Source organism: Thalassophryne amazonica, chromosome 8 (assembly GCF_902500255.1).
Source record: "Thalassophryne amazonica chromosome 8, fThaAma1.1, whole genome shotgun sequence".
Lineage (NCBI taxonomy): Eukaryota > Metazoa > Chordata > Actinopteri > Batrachoidiformes > Batrachoididae > Thalassophryne > Thalassophryne amazonica.
Genome location: NC_047110.1, coordinates 101,135,090 through 101,159,493, shown reverse-complemented (window position 1 = coordinate 101,159,493; position 24,404 = coordinate 101,135,090). Strand labels below are relative to the sequence as shown.

Here is a 24,404-nt window from a genome sequence, read left to right as displayed (position 1 = left end):
AAATCATCACTGACTGTCAAGATTTCACAGTGGACTTCAAGCAGCTTGGATTCTGTCCCTCTCCTCTCGTCCGCCAGATGCGCGGACCTTGATTTCCAAATGAAATGCAAAATTTACTTTTGTCTGAAAAGAGGGCTTTGGACCACTGAGCAACGGTCCATTTCTTTTTCTCCTTAGCCCAGGTAAGATGTTTTACATTGTCTCTGGTTCAGGAGTGACTTGACACTTGGAATGTGACACTTGTAGCTCATTTCCTGGACACGTCTGTGCTCCAGCCTCAGTCCCTTCCTTCTGAACCTCCCTCGATTTCTTGAATTGGCTTTGTTTGACAATCTTCTCAAGGCTGCAGTCTTGTGCATCTTTTCTGACCACACGTTTCCCTTCCGGTCACCTTTCTGTGAATAGTCTTGCCCATGATTGTAGTTGCGTGCACTGAACCACACAGAGATTCGTGTTTGTACGACATAAAGAGCAAGTTACTCAAACTTCAAATGAAATATTCTAATATTTTGAGATAGATTATAAGTCAGTTCTGACCTGTAAACTGTAATTATCAAAATTCTAATAAAAACATACTTGAAACATTTTAGTTAAGATGTAATAACTACTTTAGATGAAGTAAATGCAAAAAGCTTTTTCACGATATTCATATTTTATATATAGTTTTAACTGATGATGGGTCTGAACATCACCAGTAATCACTTTACAATAAGTGGAATTTTAAAGATGAGAAGTGATTTGTTGTGTGGCAACGGTGAAAAGGAAACGAGGAATGTGTGTAGTCAGGTTGCTGTGCTATCCAGGCGGGTCGCTCACCCCCTCCAAGCAGTAATATTAATGTTCTATACAATTTTTTTTAGTATCTCTTGCCACTTACCCTGTGTACTGACAGCCTGCTCAGTGCACATTACTGCTGAAATCCACGGTAACAAAATCATGTTCTCGTCACATCAAACTGATCATTGTTTGGATTTGTCCGCATCGGCTTTCCATGGTGTGATTCTAAGATATTTGCCCTATTAGCGACAAATTCTCCTTTTTGTAGGTGTTCTTTCATTCAAACACCAGTGAATGTGTTTCAGTGTCCGTCTGTGTGCCATAAATGTCTGTGTATATTGTCAAAAACATCCATATTAACAAACCTGACTTCTGTGCTATTGACTACTGATGAAAAAGCCCAGCTTCCATGTTGTGCATTCCTGGTCTCTCCGCGTTCAGGCATGCACACAACCCGCTATAACTCTAACCATGATTGTGTCTACTAGACAACTGTGGAATCCTTACTGTTAGTGTTGCCTTTTCAACAACAGATGGCAGTAGAGGCTTTACTATGTTAGTGAATGGCACTGGACTATTCTTCACGATCAAAGCATGCTAGCTGAGCTACGTGCAGGTGGATGTTTCATCTTGTTTGGTCCAACCTTTGCATTCATCGACTTCACATAGAGCTGGAGTTGTGTGAAGAAGGGCATTCAGTGTAAAACGTACCAACCAACCCCGGTCTCCCCTACTTGACCATGAACGTACCAAATGTAAAGAAATTAACATTCAAGAAAACTGGAGCTGTGAACTGTGCAAAGAATAGGACTTTTGGAATAAAATGCTTTAAGAATAAACGCACAAAACGTTAAACGGCGGTATCTTTAGAATTTAGCACATTTAACAGAATCCACATGCAGTTCGTTTGAAAGTTTCGCAGTCAAACTTACCAGAAGAGGCAAAAAGAGAGAAGAGAGGCGGGAGTCGAACCCAAAACATCTTATCTAAAAAAAAAACCGCAGCATAAACTCATCAGAACACAGTCTGACTGAAAAAGTTTCCACACACGAGAAGATCCAAAAGAGAAGAAAAGATTTTAACTCTTCTCTGACCAACCTGAGCTCATGTTGCCTTCAGGTGCTGTCGGGAAAAATCGACTTTACAGTTTAAGCCATGCACGGACTTTTCTGGAGGCAATCAAACAGACGACAGAATGTTATTAAGACTGGCATGCGAACAATTTTTAGATGATAAACATATTTAAGTATTGATAAGAAAACTTACTAGATATTCTTTTTTTTTTTTTTTGGCATTTTGTGAGTAAAGTGTTCAGAAGGAGGAGCTTTCGAGGAGGACCTGAAGGCAGCTCTTTTTTGCCCAGTAAGAAGAGTGGACTATTAAAACCAGATGACAACTTAACAGAACAAGCCAGAAAAAGAGAACAGCAACGGAAAGGAGAATGTATGGTGTAAAATATAATAAGTAATAATACAAACACATTACTTGTATTATTCATTTGTCTTGACCTACTAGTTCCTGCAGTTTACTATAAACTTGTGTATTGTCCAGAGAATATTTCCTTATTTGTAACCACTTTTACGGTGCCTACGATGCCTTTAAAATGTTATGGCTATACGATTCTGGCTTTGAACAGGCTCTGCTGTAAATTACTGGTGTTGCACATCTGTTCTCCATTTATTTTATTAGTACACAGTCTGTTAGAAAAGACATCTCGTGTGTGTGTGGCGAGGAGGAGCCAAAATAAGTTTGTCTTCACACTATTAACTCATCCAAACTAATTCTGCTTTAAAAAAAAATCATACCAAACCTGAATCTGAGTGATGGACATGGAAAAAAGTTTCACCCTGTTGATGGCACACCAAATTAAAGTAAGACGCATTTAACATGAGTCTGTTTAATAACAGTGATAGAGTTAATAAAAAAATGTTTTTCTCGGGGTAAAACCACACACACACACACACACACACACACACACACACACACACACACACACACACACACACACACACACACACACACACACACACACACACACACACACACACACACACACACACACAGAGGCTAAGAGCAGTGTCACGGTCTGCTTCCCTGTCAGGACTCTCAGAAGAACTCCAGCTGTGCTTTCTCCCATCATCACCACCTCAGCAGATGGTACGATTCTGCACACACTCGAGTCCCATGCTGGAGCACAGTTTACACAACTTTCCTCAAGTGTCTACTTTTCTCACACAAACGTGTGCAGTCGGCAGGAGAATACCGCCGTGTGTGTACGTTTAAGTCTGTAAGAACTCTACTGACGCTTTCACACAAAACCACCGATTAATCTCTGCGGCAGCTGACAGAGAGAAATTAGATCTACTGGATGAAGCTTCTATAACAGAGTTTAAGAACTCCTCCACTCATTGCTTTGGTCTGTCTGTCTCTAACCCGCCAACTGTGACACGTCACTCTTTAACACTACACTGAGGTCTTCGGTCAGACAGCGAGGGGCCGTGCGGTCAGTGTTCTAGTTCTGTCAGCTCCTGAGATGTTTAAAACTAGTCCTTATTTCTAATTTGTAGTGAAACCGTGGATTAAGGCTACAACATGGACACAGTTCCCATCATTCCATCCTACTGTCTTCTGTTTAAGTCTGTTCCATCCTTGATAGTAACTCGCTGGCAGTAGATCGATGTAACAGAGGGCGCAACCTCCTCCTCCTCTCTCAATCTGTCTGTTCCTGCAGCTGTTCTCTCAGGAGGAGGCAGCACCGGCTTTCATAATCCTGAAGAGAGCGTTGATGTCATTGCTCTTGATAGCATCTCGGCAGGCAGAGATCACATGGTTCTTTGGCTTCCCCACTGTGGAAAAAATAAGGTAGATACAAACGAACAGAATGTTTAAATAACAGTCATCAGGAGATGAAATATACCAACGCTACAAGGTCCTTAATCCCCTAGTTGCTCCTGATGTGTAGTGAGCGCCTTGCATGTCAGCACCTGACATCGGTGTGTGAGTTGAGTGTGAGGCATAATTGTAAAAGCGCTTTGAGCTTCTGATGCAGATGGAAAAGCACTGTATAAATGCAGTCCATTTACCATTATTTTGCTTTTTTTCTATTTTGTGGAGCGAGAGGCCATGATTACTAAATAAATAAAAATGCCTCAAACATTTTAGACTATGTTTTTTACAACATAAAAAAATTTCACTTTCTGAAACAAATGACAAAAATTATTGAACTTCACATGATTTAAATTTTTTGAGATGCACCTGTATGTAATATACTTAACTTTAGATTTGGGAGGAAACATGCAGATTACATTCAGGTTTCTGTGTAAGATAAATTTTTTCATGTAAAAATAAGTTTCAGTTGAGCTGATTTCAGGCCGACCACAGCTTCTGTCATCACTTCAAAGACTAAACTTGAATCTGAATTTATTAGACTAAACTGAATGACAAATTTCATGTATTTGGCTTTATATCTTTTTTTAGTAAACCACATTTTTATCACATTTGATGCTGAATCAGAAATAGTCAGGAGGACGTTTGATTATGACAACACTGTATTAGTTGCAGCCATTTTCAGAAGGTTTGAAGCCAAAAATAATTCCTGAATTTACAAAGGCTGAACTGTCAGTGTGAACACTGTGAATGTCACATGTAGATCAGCAGAGCGGCCTACCTCTGAGCCTGCCCGTACGCTGTATGGCCTGGTTAACAGACTTGAGGCAGGTCAGCAGGGCATTGTGGTTATTGGAGCGGATCTTATACTCATTGATCAGATCCCTGTTTAGATCATACAGTTCTCTGTAACGTTTCTTCATTGTTGTGCTACAGGATCAAAAGGCAGAGAGGGCAGCACCATAAGATTAGGGAAAGGAGGAGAGCAAATACAAACCCCCCCCCCCCCCCCCCCCCCCAAAAAAAAAACAAACTGTTAATTCCCAGGGAAACTAAGTAATGACAAACAACAGTTTCTCAAAAGTGCAGCAAAGTAATTTTCCTAACTACCGTTGAAATGTTGCAGTATACATGATTCACAAGTCTTCATCACACAAGTCAGTGACACATCAGTCAAAATGCTTTTTTAACAGTTTAATAAAGTAGCACTATATGTTGCAGCAAAATGTTCACGTGTAGCGTTTGGACAGAAACTGATTTTAAATCGAGTGTCTTACATGTCTCCCATGAGGCGAGCATCCTCTGCCTGCACCAGCATGTTTCTGATGTAGTTGGAGTGATCAGCCATGGCTGAAGTTAACCTCTGATGGACAGCATGGAACTCGTCCACCTAGCACACAGATACAGGTTTAAAATAAATAAAAGACACAACATCTGACCGGCTGCAGACCACAGTGCATCACTGTCTATGTGAGAATTTTTAATAATTAGAGTATAACTGCAGACCTGCACAAGCTCTGGTTCATGTGTAATGTGGGTTAGTGGCACAAGCAGTGCAAGAATGCTGCATGTCAGCAAGCGAGTGAACGTGACTGAAGTCTAACCGCGGTCAGTGTAGTGCGAAGCTCCTCAAAGTAGTGGGGGAAGTCTGCCTCCGCTGATAGGTCCTCGATCCCAAGGAAGGAGGCCAGGGATTGGACCAGATCTCCTGCCAGGTCAATGTCGTCCGTTCTTAAAGTAATCTGAACAAAGACAGCAGTGATGATTGAACTCTGTAATTTTATCTGATTTATGAGGATCCTACACAAGTCTGTTACTTGTGCTCAGTAGACCTGTATGGGCCTAATATTTTGCATAATTTAAACAAGTTTTAATTTTTGAGTACTTGTCCATTGCTGGCCATGCTGATGGTCAAAAGTCCTCCTCCTCGTAGGGCATTGAACATGACATCTGGACCATTAATCCCCTCTGGAAGCAGGAAGTTCTGATTCAGCCACATTACCACCTACGTACGCACACAAGCATGTAAAATCAGAGGCATACATGTGTTAAGCCCCACTTACTGTAAAATGTCACATTAACACCTAGCAAAATATTTGTGCAAACCATAACCATCTGAATCATTAAACCTGGATTATTTCATGAAGACTGATGATTTAAAATTTGAACAGAGATGGAGACCAAAGACTAACTAGCCTCATTCCTCAGTGATGAGTCATCCATCTAAAAGAGTACATCTTGAAGAACCTCACTTGGCCTTTGACTTTGTTTACAAAAACAACATAAACGTGCATTGCTACAGATGTTTGTTGTATTTGTCAAATCAAACTATAATTCTTTCTCCCCTCTAGTTTTCATATTGAATAAATAGTTTAACATTAGACTTTAATATTTTCATTCTTTAATACAGAGGTAAAAAGAAGGGGGGGAAAAAAACTGTCACAGGACTTATTGCTGTTTTGCTGTGGTTCAAAAACATTGGTAACTTACCCGCTGTGGTCTGTCACTGATGCTGAAAGTGACTCTTCCAGCGGGCTGTGCAGCTGAGGGATCAACAGTGATGTCATACATGGAGAAACGAGGCAGCTGGCGAGTGATTTCAAACACATGGAACTGAGTGCTTGTGAGGACAGAAGGTTAAAGGTGCAGAGAAGAGAAAAAAAAAGTAATGTGACTAATAGATTTAAATCAGTCTATATCACATATTTACAACATCACTCACATATATAGCTCTCTGCTGTTCTACTTAGAAAACTAAGTAAATCAATAAAACTGACCTGGTTTTCCCTCCAACCAAGGCTTTGATGTGCAGATCTACAGGAATGTCTTTAGGGGGGATGATGGGGACTCTGACACATCCTGATAGGTTCCGGACACTGGGATGGACGACGTGGCTCTCACCATCGAATATTCCCTCAGCAAAGATCAGTACTGCACGGATAATAGTTTCTGGAGAGAAGAAGACACACATGTGGGACATGATTAAAACGTTTACACCTCGCACCAAAACATGCTTAAAATTAGTAAGTGACTAGATGACTGACAATTAAATAATCAATTAAGCAATTTTAATTAGAAACTTTAGTTATATATTAATTTAACAAAAGTTACTAATTAAAACAAACAAAACAAAAGTTAATTTCACTATAAATTAACTTTTGTGGATTTTGGGGGTGGAGGCATGAGTGATAACAGCCTAATATGTTAAATAAGCTGTCACAGTAACTTTAAATTCTCATTTTAAGTTAAAAAAATTATGGACATTACAAGTTTCCCTATAATAATCAAGTAGTTTAATAGATCAATTGTTTCATGGGGGGGGGACCAAAAAGAAAAAGGACCCCCCCCCCCAAAAAAAAATAAATTCTACCATTTGGTGTAGAAATGCTGAGCTCCACATGAGCCCTCTGGGCTTCTGTAGCGCTTCTTACTGACAGAGCCGTCTGGAGCTGAGTGTTAGCTGGAATCACACCCATCCTACTATTTTTCTCTGACACACCCTGAAACAACAGGACACTGCACATTTTAGCACAGTAACTCAAAAACAACAAATGCTATCATAGTGTAATTCACCATGTTAAACGGGCATATCATGAGGATAAACACACGAGTTGTTGGTTAACTTTAATAGATCGGGGCCTGTACTACGAAGCGGGGTTAACTTACTCAGATGTAACCCAGGGTTAACTTCTTAAACCGGGGTGGCCAAAACCTGGTGTTCTCAAGTGGTGTTAATCGGTACTACGACGCTGATTAAGATGTTGATTTGTTGAACCTGTGTTAACCTAATTGGAGTTTGTGCGCGTTCACATAAAAGGGGCAGGTTGCAGCGCACGTCACCATTTTTCAATGATGGCGCGGTCACCTTACTTTACCGAAGAAGAATGCATGATTATTATGTGGAACTACGAGGAATTTAAATTAACGTTAAGGGGGAAATCAAACACATCGTCTGCCAATAAAGCAAGACAGGCTTGTTGGCAACGTATTGCTGATCGGGTAAATGCGTAAGTACAATTCAATTGTTCTCCAAATCTGTTACAGATGATTAACCTGTGGAATGTCTGATATGTGTAAAATAATGACCTTCTTTCATTAATGCAACACGATTCAGAAGTGGGCATAGGCCTACTAATAGATGTTAGGTTAATTTAATGTTTCCTAAATAGGCTACCTATCTAAGGATTTAAAGCCATTAATGGTCATTCTGTTAACATAGTTACATATATATCACTTTGGCATGAAGGTTATCCAACAGGACAGCCCCATGTGGGGAGAAAAAGAATGTGAAATATGTAATTATAGTAATTGTATATTAGAATATTTAGAAAAATCACCCAAACCAAAGCAACCCTTATATGGCTGAAATAAGTGAAAAGAAGGTGAGCTTAGAGTGGACTACACGATAATGGGTATATGAAATAGGCCGAATAGAACGGCTATACCTGCACATTGATACTGTGAAAAGATCTGCGATTGACATAATCGCCCTCGTGCTCTCCCAGGGGTGCACTGATTGGGATTTGCGTGCAATCAATGGCTCCTATTACTCTTGGGAAACCTAGGAGAAATTGTTATTGATAAGCCCCACTTCGCCTATTTAATGGACATGCATTAGACCTATTTTGATATTAGTAATTACCTGCGATTGCATAAAACCCTTCTTTGATTTGCATTGCGGATAAATGGCCAGGGAAAACGACAAATGCATCCAACAGTTTAGATAGAGCAAGTACTACCTTGCAAATCATACGACATACAGAATTCTTGCTCAGATGTTCAGCATCACCGATGGAATACATAAATTGTCCACTGGCAAAATATCTAAGTGCAAGGCACATTATCTGCTCGATCGTCAGGGCATTGCTACGATGGGTGATGTTACAGACTTCTGGCCCGATCAGCTGACAAAGATAACGAATTCCCTCGGCTGAGAATCTATATCTTTCATGGAGAATATCGTCCGGGTATGTCAGCGGATTCTGGCGGTCTTTAAAAACCCTCGCCCTGCGAAGAGAGCCCCTCACAATTTGTGCCCCAATATCAAACGGATCATCCAGGTAGGCCGGCATTGTCTTCGGAGTGATTGAAGGTGGATGGGCGGTACTTATAAAGGGAGTGGTTAAGCGAAAACCTCAAGCTAACCTAGCACATAACCTGCTCGGAGCAGGTTTGGCACGCAGTGTAAATTGCTATGGCAGCATACCTCGATCAAAACCTATCCACCTTTCGTAGTACGGGTTAACTGGGATGCTACTCCACACGTCATCAACTTACTCCCGAAGTTACCCTGATAAGCCAGTAACCCCGCTTCGTAGTACAGGCCCCAGATCAATCCAAGAACCAACTATGTTTTGCTTCCATAATACACCATTGATTAGTCACTTGCTTGCCACTGCCACCTGTTGGACAAGAGTATCATTACATCCATGATTCACATTAGAAGCAGGTGTGGCTGAAGTTAAATCTAGCTTCACTTGACCTTGTTTGTCAATTTCATTCATTTAAAAATCCTTAATGTGGTGGCCACCAAATGCAGTGTTCATCTCAAACAAAGAAAATGATGGACAGATGCAACAACAATGCAGGATAGAACAATTCTCCTGTGACAAAGTTTATTTGAGCAAAGGCATAAAAAAATATTAGAAGATTATAATTATTCACAATAAATTTCATAGAAATTTAAATATTACTTCTTACAATATCTTACACCCCTATCACACCTTGCTGATTTAGCCAGCATCTGCTGACCATATTAAAAAAGCTGGCATACGCGGGTGTATGTCTAATAAGTTCTAGGAAAGTTTAGTGTAAGTTAAAAGCACGCTGATGTATGTCGTAATACAGCGAGTATGCTGAAAAATTTGGAGCATGCACAATATTATGAAGCATGCCAGCATATGTCTCATACGTCCTGCATAGGTGGACCATAAGTTGTAGGTAAGTTACGCAATTGTCGACGCACGTTTCTTCTAACTCAAAAGTCGAAATATGTCCACTGATGCTGTCCTTTGATTGGCTGAAAGCTGCAGTCCTCATGCAAACAGATTGTTTCAAATATTAAACCATTCATACACAGAGTAAATATAAAGTCTTAATCTTACCTGTTACGTTGTTTCAGTCAGATTCATCATCACAACCTGGTGAAAACTTATTCACATAAAGTTTCCTGATTTTGGAAAACGACGTCTGAAAATACTTTAATTCTTTGTTGTGGCTGAAATGTAGCATTTTAAAACAAGTTCCTCTGTGTTTTGTGCATTTCTCAGCCTGAACCAGAGAACACGGGCGCTTTGTGCCTCAACATGAAAATTAAGTTATTTTAAAAGTTGAAAGTCACAGCGCCCCATTCATTCACTCAGTGTTTACAACAGACATCAGTCGATTCTTCAGCATTCTGTACACAATAAAAATAAATCCCATGCGCGACCAAGACAAAAATAAAATTAAATGAAATTTAAAAAGGTGTTCAATTACTCTGTTTGGCCTCCTTGTGGAGGAAGCAAGGCACTTAATGACGTGCTCATCAATATTTACATGCACCATCTGCCAAACAAAAGGGTTCTGCCGGCGTTAGAAATGCAAACCAAGCCAAACAGAAACGCCTACGCATTATTTATAGCATGAATAAACACAAAAAATGCATTCTTTTGATAGTTCAAGAAACACTAAAGACCATAAAACATTGACAGAAAACCTTGTTTTAGTCGTGGTCTGAGAGGCTTTGACATCGACCGGCTGCCGCCATCTATGCAGGTCAGGCAGGTGACGTCACTGGATGGGGGGGAAGATGAATCTCGTTCTGAGATTCCCTGCCAGAGGCACCAACAAAGAGGTTATATATGACTATTAGAGTCCGCACTTCCAATGCTGCCCACTAAAACGTGAACGTCCCTTCATGGACAGTGACATGAAACATCCTAACCGGGAAAAATATTGATGAAGTTCCCGGATGTTAACGCATTTTCAATGGGGATTTGCGACTGATAACACTCAGAAAAACACTTGCAAAATATGTTAAAATGCCATTCTGACCTGGATATCGAGCCAGTAAAATTAATAAACATTAAATTAAACTTACTCGGACACCCACACATTCCGAAATAATAGTGTTGAAAGTTACACGGATCTGCGCTGTTAAGCTGCACTGCCGGGCTGAACCCAGCTGCTGCTGCTGTTTTCAGCATAGCGTGGCTCCCAAAACCATTACGAAACATTTATATATATTATGTTTTATACAATTATCCTTTATTGACCAAGTTTCATTCATGAAGTCAGTGGTGTGTGTGCATGTATCTGTGTGTGAGTGGTCCGTGTCCTCGGATGACACAGGACGGGCAGGAAACGTACACCTGTTTATCAACCAAATGTCACAGGCAAAGTGACAAGAATAACCAAAACCACTTACTTATGGAAGGAAATATTGTCTCCCTTGTTCCTCCGTTTGTGGCTTTGCCAACATGCGCAGCTTTCCAGCATATTCCACCTGTTTCTTGACAAGAATAATAGAACTTCAATGAGCGATCTCGGTAAACTGCACTCGTCCCCAGCAGAGGAGACCCCAACCAGTGGCATCAACCGGAAGTGCCCCCCACTGACTTCAGCCAATGGCGATTTACGTGTCAATTTAGGGGCAAATTTGATTCAAATAATATTATCTACACTAACCTCAAACATTCTGCAAGTGTATGAATAACACTTGATTTTTACCAAGGAATGCACAAATAAATTCTGAAAAAGCCTTTCTGTTCCCCTTTAAGCGTTTTTGTTCCCTTTCTGTTCTGGCAGGCCATCTAACGCTGGCAATGGTTGTTTGTTCTGTCACTGGCGTCTGTGTCAAGGACCATAAAGTCTCTGCAGTAGGGTGTCCCAAAAAATGGCAACTTTAAAAAATTTCGAGTCTCACCCACCAAAAAGTTTCCTTTTGGTGAGTCATTCTCACATGTAAAATTGTTTGCCAATCAGAAATTATTTAGAGGTGGCTCAAGGTCACCAAACATTGAAAATCTACCTGCGACAATCGGCATTGGTGCAATATTTGAAATGTCATATCTCTGCCACTGTTAGAACTATTAGATCACTACTTTTCATTTGTGTACAATTTCCATTGGTAATTTAGAAATTGATGGGTCGTGCCATTCTCCTACAAAAATAGCAAAGAAATGGTAAAACCTGGTTTGCCAGTTTTTTGCAGATCTGAAACCTGGAAGACTGGGAAGTGAAAGAAAACTATAGCACTGTATGGACACTCACCAGTTTTGGTCTCTCTAAACACTAGAAACATTGATATAGTATTCCATATGAAAGCATCACAGTAACATATTACATACCTTTAACCAGCAGCTGATTTTCAGTATTCATATAAGTATTTTCATTGCACTAATTATACAGAAATTATAAAAACGGCCCTAACAGAGTGTTTTTTTTTTTCAACATTTATGATTAATCTGTAAGCACTTTCAGAATGCAGACAGTTATCAACAAAGTACCAAAAAATATTAAACAAAGCCATAAAGGCAAAATAAAAAGTAAGTAAACACAGTATTGTAAATATAACGTAAATAAAGTGTCTGTCTGACCGATGTCACAGGCTGACTATGAAGCCCAGCTTCTGCACAAATTGCGTTTAGAGCCAAGTTTGGACCTGTATAGTCACTGCAGTAAACATCTAGCACCCAGTCTGCTGCTATAATTTCTAAATTACCAAAATAAACTGTACACATCTGAAAAGTAGTGATCTAATAGTTCTAAAAGTGGCAAAGATATGACATTCCAATTACTGCACCGATGTCGATTGTCGCAGATAGATTTTCAATGTTTGGTGACCTTGAGCCACCTCTAAATAATTTCTGATTGGCAAACAATTTTACATGTGAGAATGACTCACCAAAAGGAAACTTTTTTGTGGGTGAGACTCGAAATTTTTTAAAGTTGCCATTTTTTGGGACACCCTAGTCTGCAGGTATATGATCGCCAGGAGTTATTAAAAATCAAAACATTCAAAAAATTGTCTGGTGAGTTATGGTTGGGGTAAGCAAAAAAAATTTCCTCCGCCGCTTTTGGCGGATGTTCTCGCACACCTGCTCCGTGCTGGAGCTCAACTTCCACGGAGGTGTAGACGCAGAGAAACACGCAGTGGCCAACTGGTCAGGATTAAAGCCTGGCTGGTCTCCTCTTCTGGGGTGGCTCGGAAGAGGTTTCCCTGGGGCTTTTCACATGAATATGTAGCCTATCTTCGTCGGTTTGTCTCTCGTCACGCCCTCATTCAGGTTGGCACCTGGCTGGTACCTGTTGTTCACCCGTATGTGGAGCTTCATGCCATACGTCCTTGCCTATGTTGCCTCTGGAGCCCCGGTGAGCCGGCCAGCCCACTCGGCCGATATCCCGGCTTTCCCGGGTTTGACTAGATGTGCGCTGGTAAACGCAAGATTGGTGATGAATAAGACTTTCATCCTCTAAGACATTTTCACCTCACAGGCTTTGGATGTACTTTTCCTGACTGAAACCTGGATAAATGTGGGTGAGTCAGCCGCCTTTACAGAGCTTCTACCTCCTGATTGTACTTTTATAAATTCGCCAAGGACATCTGGCCATGGAGGATGAATTGCAACTGTTTTTAAAAACAGCCTGTATTGCAAGCCTTTACCACTTATGTCGCCTTCCTCTTGTTTGACCTGGGTCAGTCGGACCCGGTACTATGTGCAGTGCTTTACCGGCCACCTAAATATAACAGAGACCTTATAAAGGAGCTCTCTGATTTCTTGGCTGGTGTTATGACAAGATTTTGTGCGTTGGTGATTTTAACGTGCATGTCTGCTACCCTTCTAAGCCACCGACTAAAGACTTTTTAGACCTGGTTAATGCTTTTAACCTTGTACAATATGTTACTGGAGCCACACAAGAACATGGGCACATGTTAGACCTTGTTTTATCACACGATCTGTCTATTTTTAATGTTCAGGTATGTGACGCAGTGTTCTCTGACCACACCTGTTTTATTTGATTTTAATTTTCCCTGTCATAGTTTTAAACCGTGTACACCTGTGCGACACTGCCACATGTTGAAACCCTCCACCGCTGCTCAGTTTTTCTGTATTTTTCACTGAAAATCAGTTTGACACTAGGCCTTCTGTCCTCTTTGACACTGAGCAGCTGACTTCAGCCTTTCTTTCCACCTCTGCCAGCACTCTTGATACTGTCGCTCCTGTAAAAATCATGCACTCTAGACCTAAATCTGAGCCTTGGCTGAATGATACCACCCGTGCGGCCAGGCGTGAGTGCAGGAGAGCTGAGCCTATTTTACTGATATAATTTCACAAAATCTTAATAAACCTCATGTTCTTTTTAAAACTATTGATTTAATTTTAAATGCCCCCCAATGCACCTGTCTGGAAGCCTCTTCCCAAGTCTGTGAAGATTTTCTCTTGCTCATCTGTCTTAAACCAGTTTGTGCCGGTGTCGTTTTCATCTCTCACAAAAATTGTCACTCAACTTAAACCCTCCTCCTGTCCCACAGACATTGTTCTTCCTCGCCTCTTTAAAGAGGTCTAGGAGACCATTGGACCTAATTGTAGTCTTGCTTCAGGTGTTGTCCTAGCATATTTTAATGATGCAGTTGTGAAACCTCTGCTAAAGAAACCAAATCTAGACACGTTAGTTCTTTCTAATTACAGACCCATCTCAAAGCTTCCATTCATCTCTAAAATCTTGGAGAAAATTGTATTTGTACAGCTGCAATCTTTTTTGGAAGAACATGGTATTCTTGAGATTTTTCAGTCTGGCTTTAAAACATTACATAGCACTGAGTCCGCACTTTTAAGGGTTTTTAATGATCTTTTATGAACTGACTCTGGTGACTGAGCTATTCTTATGCTTTTAGATCTCACTGCGGCTTATGATACGGTAGACTGATCATCGTGGTTCTGATCATATCTATCTGAGAGATGCTTTTCAGTGAGGATTGGTGATTTCACCTCATCTACTGCCCCCCCCCCCATCTTGCAGAGTTCCCCAAGGTTCTATTCTTGGGCCCATCCTCTTCTCTTTATACATGCTCCCTCTTGGTTTAATTTTTTAAAAACATGGCATCTCCTACCATTTTTATGCGGACGACTCCCAAATTTACCTGCCCCTTAAGAAAAATGACAAGAGCCCCCTGATGCCCTTACTAGAGTGTTTAAAGGACATCAAGCCATGGATGGCTTTTAATTTTTTTAATTTAAATGAAGAATAAAACGAGGTCATGGTGTTTGGACCCAGTCGAGCCTGTGGTGTCTCCTCTATAGAACTGGGCTCCCTGCACCCATATGTAAAACCCATTGTCAGAAACCTTGATGTTAAAATGGACAGTGATTTTAAACTTGATAAACAGATAAACTCAGTAGTTAAAACCAGTTTTTATCATCTGAGGTTTTTATCTAAAATTAAATGTTGTATTGTTTAATGATTTTGCGTGTTTGATGCTTTTATCTCCACCCATTTGGACTACGGTAATGCACTGTATACTGCATTAGTCAGGCCTCCCTTGTCCGCTTACAGTTAGTCCAAAACGCAGCTGCTCATCTTTTAACAGGTACCCGTAAGCATGATCACATCACCCCATTCTCGCCTCTCTCCACTGGCTCCCTGTCCGTTTTAAAATAAATTTTAAGATTTTGTTTGTTTTTAAGTCACTAAATGGCCTGGCACCTCAGTATATTGCTGATCTTATACATATCTATGCCCCCACGAGAGCATTGAGAGCCACTGATCAGCTCCGTCTTGTTGTGCCAAAAAGCAGACAAAAGACAGGGGGGACTGTACTTTTTCAGTGGTGGCTCCTAAGTTATGGAATGAGCTGCCCACTCATATCAAAATGGCCCCCACCCTGGATACTTTTAAATCTTGTTTAAAAACGTATTTTTATTCCATGGCTTTTAATACTGCATGAGGGTTGCGTGGTCTTCTGTCTGTTTTATTGTTTTTAATCTTCTAGTGTTTTATCTGATAGCTTCTTTTTGTTTTTATATGTTTTTAATCTACTGTATTTTTAACTTTATTTTTTATACTTTATCTGTTGTGCAGCACTTTGGTAACCTTGTTGTTTCTTAAAATGTGCTATACAAATAAAGGTGGACTGGATTGGACTGGATTTAACTGGTCAGACATGTACCATACTGTGCAGCGCTGAACCAAGCCACTCGGTGGAAACGGGGCTGTCAGCATATGCTGGCTCAATTGTCAGGGTGTGACAGCTGTATAACATATTCGACGTACGCCTGCATATGCCAGCGTCTTTAATATGGTTGTATACGCGGGCTAAATCTTCAAGGTGTGACAGGGTCCTAAATCAAACTATGCAGAAACTGAAACTAACTTAATTTCAACTCCTCAGGAAATGTTTGTGTGTCCTTATTAGAATATTACAAATGATATTAGATATTAAAAATGTCTGTCCTAAATTTAATGGCAATTCATAATTTAGTTGACCCAACATGTCACTCTAGGCTAAACTGTTGGAATGGAAGACATCCTCTGCTTTTTAACCATAATGATAAAAAGAAGAAAAACAACAAACGTTTATACCTTTGCATTCTCTTCATAGTTGCGTAGCTCAAGCAGTAAATTCTGTTTGCGCTGACTGAGCTCTCTCATGAGATCCTGCTCAGTACTGGAGTCCATGAGATTCCCTTTTAATTCCTTACTGGCTGGTAGGTAACCACGGACTATAAAACACAAAACGTGACACCACTTAAAATCATGAACATCTTCTACTGTAAGCCTAAAGCATCTGTACAGTCTAATCACTGCCTGAGGAATGCAAAATATCTAATACAAATAGTGTGTTTTTTATTTGAACATTTTTAATGTTATAAGCAGATGTCAGTGAAATCCTACGGAAAATAAATTGCACTGAATTTTAATGAAGTTCAGTGGTTGGATTTTGATGAGCAGCCCTTTAAAACAGTACTGGAGTATAACAGAATATTTACGTATTGCACACAGACACTTGCCTTCCTCCCTGTGACAGTTATGTCATGTGATTTTGGAAGTGACACAGCAACATAGTAGAAGATAATTTATAACAGAAACACATATCAGTGTCTTTTAATCAGTGTGCAACAGCACAATTTGTGTCTTCATTTATGTAACACACCCAGTGCATGAAAACAAACCAAAACGTGACCAGAAACACTGATACCTTCTCCCTCTATGGAGGTGCAGATAAGTTGTTTCTGTCCATCCATCCTGTAGTCTCCCTCCACTACTCCAGCCACAGAAGAGGAGAAGTTGTCTTTGAAGATCACCTCGCCTGTATGGTCACTACGAGCATCAATCTGGAACAACAAAGGAATGTGGTTAAAAAAAAAAAAAAGAAACTTGTGAACAAGCTAAAGTATGGTTGATAAATCCCATCCCTTCTTCATTTATGAGGAAAAACTTGTCAAATTATATTATGTAATCTGCTCCACCCACCCCTGTCTGACAAACACAAAGCAATAAACGTGCTTTGCTCAGAGGATTCCGTACAAAAAGGTCAGCAAGCTTGCTTACCTTTCCATTTGACCAGCCAGTGATAAGTTCAGCGACGCCATCAGCATTAAGGTCAAATGCATGGATGCTCATTGCGTGATTCTTAGACTGGACAGAGAAAGGGGGAAAAAGATGATTAAAAGCACATAGGTCAGACATTCTTGTTCAACACAGCACTGTGATACCTTGATTCTCCAATGACGAGCTGTGCGATCATACACTCCTACAGTCCCGTTGGCCAAGGCATAGCCAAACCTGCTGCTGTGCATATGACACAGCGATGTGACTGTCTGAAGAAAGACGCAAAATAAAACTATTACTCTGCACAACTCAAGATAGATAAGAGAATCTACATCATTCCAGTACAGTAAAGCGATGAGTGAAAACAATAGTGTACCACTGCATCTGACAAATAGATACTTATGACATGATTACTTGATAAATATTAAAGTGCCAACATAATATTTGATCAATCATTGAAGTCATTAATCAATAAAAAAATCCGTATTCTAAGCTTCCATCTTCTCTAACGTGAGAATTGTTTGCCTTCCTCTGATTTGCATCATTGAGGTGAACACAAAAACAAGTTTGTTGCATCTTGGACAAATATATGGGACTGGTAATTTTAATTTAAAATGCTTAACTGTTAAACTGAAAAAACAAAAAAAAACAAACATAAACCGCCACCTTGCATGCATCATTTTGCAACCACAATGACAAACATTCGTTTGTATAAAAATATGATGTTCAGTGAAAATGCTTTTATTGTTTTTGTCTGCGTGCCATTCTTAGGAAAAATTAAACATGTTAGCTCTGTTTACCTCATTTTCGGTCATCTCAGACACAAGCTCATCCTCTCTGAATACCCTGATGTCAAAGTCCTCAGATCCTACCAGGAGCTGTAAACACAAAACAAAAAAGTGCACAACTTGACTCTTTTAAGATAAGATAATATCAACTTTATTTATTCCAAAGGAAATCATTTTGCCAGAGTACTGAAACAGTGAACTTTTTTTTTACACAATAAGTATAACAAATTTTTATGAAATAACTGGAAGACATTTGCACAAGATGTTTGATAATATTGCACATATCTCTGAGTAACTGAATAACTCTGTTCATTATGTATTCATCCTGCAAAAGGGGGAGGAGTTATATGAGTCTGATCTCATACAGTCTGATCGCCACAGGTAGAAAAGACCTCCTGTGGCGTTCTGTGGTGTGCCTCAATGGTCTCAGTCTATGGCTGAGGGTGCTCTGACATGACATCAGTGTGACGTAGGGGGGGTGGGGATATTGTTCCGGATGCTGAGCAGTTTCCTCAACATCCTCCTCTCTGACACCTCCACCACAGACTCCAGCTTACAGTAGTGTTCAGAATAATAGTAGTGCTATGTGACTATAAAGATTAATCCAGGTTTTGAGTATATTTCTTATTGTTACATGGGAAACAAGGTACCAGTAGATTCAGTAGATTCTCACAAATCCAACAATACCAAGCATTCATGATATGCACACTCTTAAGGCTATGAAATTGGGCTATTAGTAAAAAAAAAGTAGAAAAGGGGTGTTCACAGTAATAGTAGTGTGGCATTCAGTCAGTGAGTTCGGCAATTTTGTGGAATAAACAGGTGTGAATCAGGTGTCCCCTATTTAAGGAAGAAGCCAGCACCTGTTGAACATGCTTTTCTCTTTGAAAGCATGAGGAAAATGGGATGTTCAAGACATTGTTCAGAAGAACAGTGTAGTTTGATTAAAAAGTTGATTAGAGAGGGGAAAACTTATACGCAGGTGCAAAAAATTATAGGCTGTTCATCTACAATGATCTCCAATGCTTTAAAATGGACAAAAAAACCAGAGACGCGTGGAAGAAAACGGAAAACAACCATCAAAATGGATAGAAGAATAACCAGAATGCCAAAGGCTCACCCATTGATCAGCTCCAGGATGATCAAAGACAGTCTGGAGTTACCTGTAAGTGCTGTGACAGTTAGAAGACGGCTGTGTGAAGCTAATTTATTTGCAAGAATCCCCTGCAAAGTCCCTCTGTTAAATAAAAGACGTGCAGAAGAGGTTACAATTTGCCAAAGAACACATCAACTGGCCTAAAGAGAAATGGAGGAATGTTTTGTGGACTGATGAGAGTAAAATTGTTCTTTTTGGGTCCAAGGGCCGCAGACAGTTTGTGAGACGACCCCCAAACTCTGAATTCAAGCCACAGTTCACAGTGAAGACAGTGAAGCATGGTGGTGCAAGCATCATGATATGGGCATGTTTCTCCTACTATGGTGTTGGGCCTATATATCGCATACCAGGTATCATGGATCAGTTTGGATATGTCAAAATACTTGAGGTCATGTTGCCTCATGCTGAAGAGGACATGCCCTTGAAATGGGTGTTTCAACAAGACAATGACCCTAAGCACACTAGTAAGCCAGCAAAATCTTGGTTCCAAACCAACAAAATTACTGCCTCGCAGATGTGAAGAAATCATGAAAAACTGTGGTCATATAACTAAATACTAGTTTAGCGATTCACAGGATTGCTAAAAAAGCAGTTTGAACATAATAGTTTTGAGTTTGTAGCGTCAATAGCAGATGCTGCTATTATTGTGAACACCCCCTTTTCTACTTTTTTTTTTTACTAATAGCCCAATTTCATAGCCTTAAGAGTGTGCATATCATGAATGCTTGGTCTTGTTGGATTTGTGAGAATCTACTGAATCTACTGGTACCTTGTTTCCCATGTAACAATAAGAAATATACTCAAAACCTGGATTAATCTTTTTAGTCACATAGCACTACTATTATTCTGAACACTACAGTAACTCCCAGAACACAGCCAGCTCTGCTAATGAGCTTGTTGTATTTGTTTGAGTCAGCTGCCTTCAGCCTGCTGCCTCAGCACACAACAGCATAGAAGATAATGCTGGAGACCACCGAGTGATAAAACATCTGCAACATATTTCTGCAGACATTGAAAGATCTGAGCCTCCTGAGGAAGTACAGTTGGCTCTGACCTTTCTTATACACAGCATCTGTGTTTACAGTCCAGTCCAGCTTGTTGTCTATGTGGACACCCAGGTACATGTAGTAGTCCACAATGTCTTCCTCAGTTCCATTGATGGTAACTATAGGTTTGGATGGGTGGCATGATAAATACAACCTGCTGATTTTTCCACTTCACTATTATCTACAATTTTGTCAGAACTCTAAACATGTCATTAAGGTTTAGTTTGCGTGAATTAGAGTTACAGGAAACAAAGTAAGCGTGAAGGATGACAACAGATGAGGCTCCCAGTCCACGATCAAACAGAGGATATAACAGCAAAACAACATGACTCACACCATCAGCCTGCCAACATTTACCTCATTTTTTCCATCCCCAGTGAAGTCGCACAGCACTAGAGATCTGACGTTATCCCCTGTTACCTAAAAAGAAAACTCATCATGAATAAACAGTACCTCACAAAATGGGATGCAACATAAGCACTGCAATCATATACTGGATACACACACAGGAAATGAATATAATAATCAGGTGGAGATCATCATCTTGTACTAGAAGCAGCTCTAATTTATTGGAAAAATGGTATATAAACACAATGTGGGAATGTTGTTGCACGCCAACAAACACATGGTGCTTGACAATTAGCCTGGTACAATGGCCGGGAAATCCCAGAAGATCGGGATCTGAGGACCTGCTGCACCCTTCATCCACCTTCATATCCACTGGGTTACAAGCCATCACCTCCTCTACCTAATCCTCTCTTGAGGACTTCGTGTTTCACCAGAGCTCTGTTAGCTGTCTCATCTTCAGAGTTCCCGCTGGGCCTTCATGGCTCTCTGCAGTGGCCACAGGGGACATAAGATCCACACTGTATTTCACCCCAACACCCCTACTTGATCCACTATCCAGGTTTCACGCAGCAGACGAGGGGTTGGTTTTGATATCTGTACATGAATGATGAAATCCATCGTGAATCACTGCTTTAAGGTGGTCACCTTGGTCAGGTCTTCAGCCACAGTCTGAAAATAAACTTCACACTTGTAAATAAATAACAGCAAAACTTCTTTGTGTTTACTGGCGGCTCACAAACCAGAGTTAAATATTGCAACCTACTGTATCGGAGTGTGTGGAATAATGGCATTAGTCAATGCAATACAGAACGTTAAACAACAAAATTAAAAATCTAATAAAGTGTACAATAAATAGCTTATCATTCAGAAACAGTACTTGTTTGAGAGTTTTGGCACAATGATACAGCGCTTTAAAAAAAAAATTGAACAAGAACATGAGTGCTGTAGTTTATTTATAGCCTAACACCACTGCAGTGATTTCACCAGTAAAACTTGGTAACTACTCTTAAACCAGGATGAAGACTTCTGCTAGTTACTTAAAAACCAAGCTGTTTGAGCTGTAGAGCAGACACAGTGTAAAGAAGCAGTATTCTCTTATCAGTTGTGTCTTTCATTGATACCCAATTAAAATACTTTGATATGGAAGAGAAAGTAAAGTTGCAAAGTTCTTACTGTCCAAAAGCAATCATTTCCCTCGTAGTCAAAGCCTTGCAAGGCACAGTTCCCTCCAATTATGGCAAGAGGAGTTGCAATATCACCAAGTTTCCCCAGGACAATGGCATTAGCCCCATCTGTCACCTACGAACCACATAACAGAAACAGAAAATGCAGTACAGAAATATTTTGGCTGCAATGTTCCTTTTTTGTGTGTACATCCCTGAGCCCGACCTTACAAGCATACACCTCAAATTCCATCTGTCCACATTCACTCACCTCTCTGTAGAATATATCAGCATTATCGTGGACATTGTAGGCCAGCAGGTTGGTCTGGGATCCCACTAACAATGTGTCCCCAGTGGAATTTGGCACCAGTGTTCCTGCAGTCAAACAAGTGACTGCCTGGTTAATGTTGAGCAGAGAGATGTCAGAATCCTGGGTGCTCTGACTCAGTCTGTGGGCCAGTGGTCTCTGACCACGAACGTGAGGGTTGTGAATAAAAACCTTGTGAAGACAGCAAGAGAAAAGTGTGAGGATGTGTGACTATAACGTGCTAACAGTCAGGAGAAGAGTGGAGGAATTAAGAAAATATTTAAAAGTAAAAGTTTGAAATACTGTTTTGTCACCCATCACTGAAAATAAAGCACTTTGCAGTCTTTTAATTATGTAACATTTGACATGTAAATGACAGTACACATTGATTCAATGAGAGCATTCAGTTTCTAGCACAAACTTTATTTTCAAACTTAGTGAGGAGCAGAAGATAGAGACTGAGCTGCCTGCTACATTTTCATTCTGTAGTTTGTGCTGCAGCTTGTATGAATGCTGCTGTCAGCAATTATTGTGACGGATGAAGTCAGGGGTCACAAAATGCAAGCGTAAAGTCAGTCTTCACATTTATTCACAACTAGCAGACTCTTGATATACCTTTCAAATTTCATATAATTTTGATCAGTAGTAGTGGTGGAATGATACCCTAGCTTCACAATATGATGCATAGCATAATACATAATTAAATTGCTGTTCACACTAATTAAGTAAAAAGAAATCTGTAGTGAAATGTTTAACTTTGAAGAAACTATGTAATTACTGTATGCTGAAATATAAATTCTAAGCATGTTATCGGCATCCTATTTGGATATTTTATAAATCATTTATGACTCTTCTGCAAGAGATCATTATTTATTCCATGTCGTAGTTGATTTTTTATGATATCATACTCATTTAACAAAATGATGTGATTCAACACAGGCCTCACAATACTGTTATCACAATATGCAATGTATTGCTTCACCCCCAAAATAGTCTACATTGTAGCTTGTCCTATACAATCCAGATGGATGGACGATGAAAGGAATGGAATAATGAACGGAAACGCAGTAAATCCAATATGCATTCCACACCATGGCTGGGAATACTAAGAGAGGGTTATAAACCTTTGGGCAGATGGGCTTTTTATTTACTTATTGGACATTTCATAAATTAAACGGCAAATCATTTCCATCACGAGTATAATCATCTAATTAATGAATAATTCAATAAAGGTTACTTACAGTCCGAATAAAAATATGTTTATTCTTCTCACCTTTCCTGCCTGTGTGGCTGCAGTGAGGCAAGGATGGACTCCATCATACTTCCCAATTGTCACCATGCGAGGGTTAATCTTGTGATTCAGCTTTAGAGTGAAAATGGGGACCAGCATGGTGCCTATATGGTTAATCACACAGGACTTGAATTAAGATAATATGACACTGACATAGCAAAATAACCCAAGGTCAGGTCCATAAGTATGTATTTTTGCTGCAGTACACCTCAATCTAGAGGCGCATGTAGAGTGCCTTGCAAAAGTGTTCGACCCCTTAGTAATTCACACATTTAAATTTATTTATGCCAATTCAAATAAAAAGTAAATCAGGCTTCTAAAATTATCTTCCTTAAACTGGCTATATCTTTCCGGTCATTTGAAGAAATAAATCTTGAAGCACATGAAAAAAGTGGCTTTAAAACAAAATAAAATGTCTGTTTTTGCTACACTAATATAATTAAAGGCTTTACTTCAGGTAGACATTGGGGGATGGCGTTGCCTAGCAACATGTGACGCCTAAGCTTTTCATCGGGCTAATCTCCCTGTCGTTTGCTCTACAAAACCTCCAGTTATAGAACAACCAGACAACATGCATGAATTCTGTACACATCACAACTCTTGCCTGCAATCGTATAAGTTTCCTGAAGACAATGGTTTTCATGTGTTCATTGGTAGTTTATCGTATGTTAACTAGCTAGCGTTAACGTACAGCCGCAAAAGTATTCTAAAATGAGTTAACGACACCGAAAAAAACGGTAACGCTTTAATTCTGCGAATCAAACCAAATTGTAAAAAAATACCTCACCACCGTGCTTTATGTGTTTCTTTAAGGCTGGATTGTTGTTTAAATGCGCTAGCTAGTAGCACCAGTGAAGGAGATGATACTGTAACAACCGCTTCCTCTCTGCTGTTTTCAAAATAAAATATTTAGTTTTTTTTTTTAATTAAACCTACTATTCCTGACTTTGTGTTTTTCATTAGATGCATTTCTAATGATCGAAAGAAAATATCCATTTGAAGGAGTCCTTAAAACCTTTTAGAAAGCTGTTATTGTTTGGCTTGTCTGAAACCATGCAGTAAGTCTACCACACTTTTGACTGACATGTCTTGACCATTGTCATTAGTAA

At 39.9% G+C, this 24,404-nt stretch overlaps 1 protein-coding gene across 2 annotated transcripts; it reads right to left on the bottom strand.

Moving 5' to 3' along the window:
• Positions 1–2,852: 2,852 nt before the first annotated feature.
• Positions 2,853–24,201, bottom strand: bbs2 (Bardet-Biedl syndrome 2). Of its 2 annotated transcripts, none has more exons than XM_034177085.1 (18): positions 24,078–24,189; positions 23,278–23,399; positions 21,969–22,196; positions 21,708–21,833; positions 20,544–20,606; positions 17,997–18,074; positions 17,361–17,465; positions 17,197–17,283; positions 16,844–16,979; positions 16,228–16,367; positions 7,034–7,163; positions 6,441–6,612; positions 6,154–6,283; positions 5,549–5,668; positions 5,268–5,405; positions 4,941–5,053; positions 4,445–4,593; positions 2,853–3,623 (listed from the first exon to the last, which is right to left on the bottom strand). In XM_034177085.1, exons 2-18 carry the CDS (start codon positions 23,392–23,394, stop codon positions 3,517–3,519), a joined length of 2,139 nt encoding a protein of 712 aa, XP_034032976.1. In that variant the 5' UTR covers positions 23,395–23,399; positions 24,078–24,189; the 3' UTR covers positions 2,853–3,516. The 2 variants fall into 2 exon arrangements, with proteins under 2 accessions (XP_034032976.1, XP_034032975.1); XM_034177084.1 differs by having other exon boundaries at positions 2,857–3,623; positions 24,083–24,201.
• Positions 24,202–24,404: the final 203 nt, after the last annotated feature.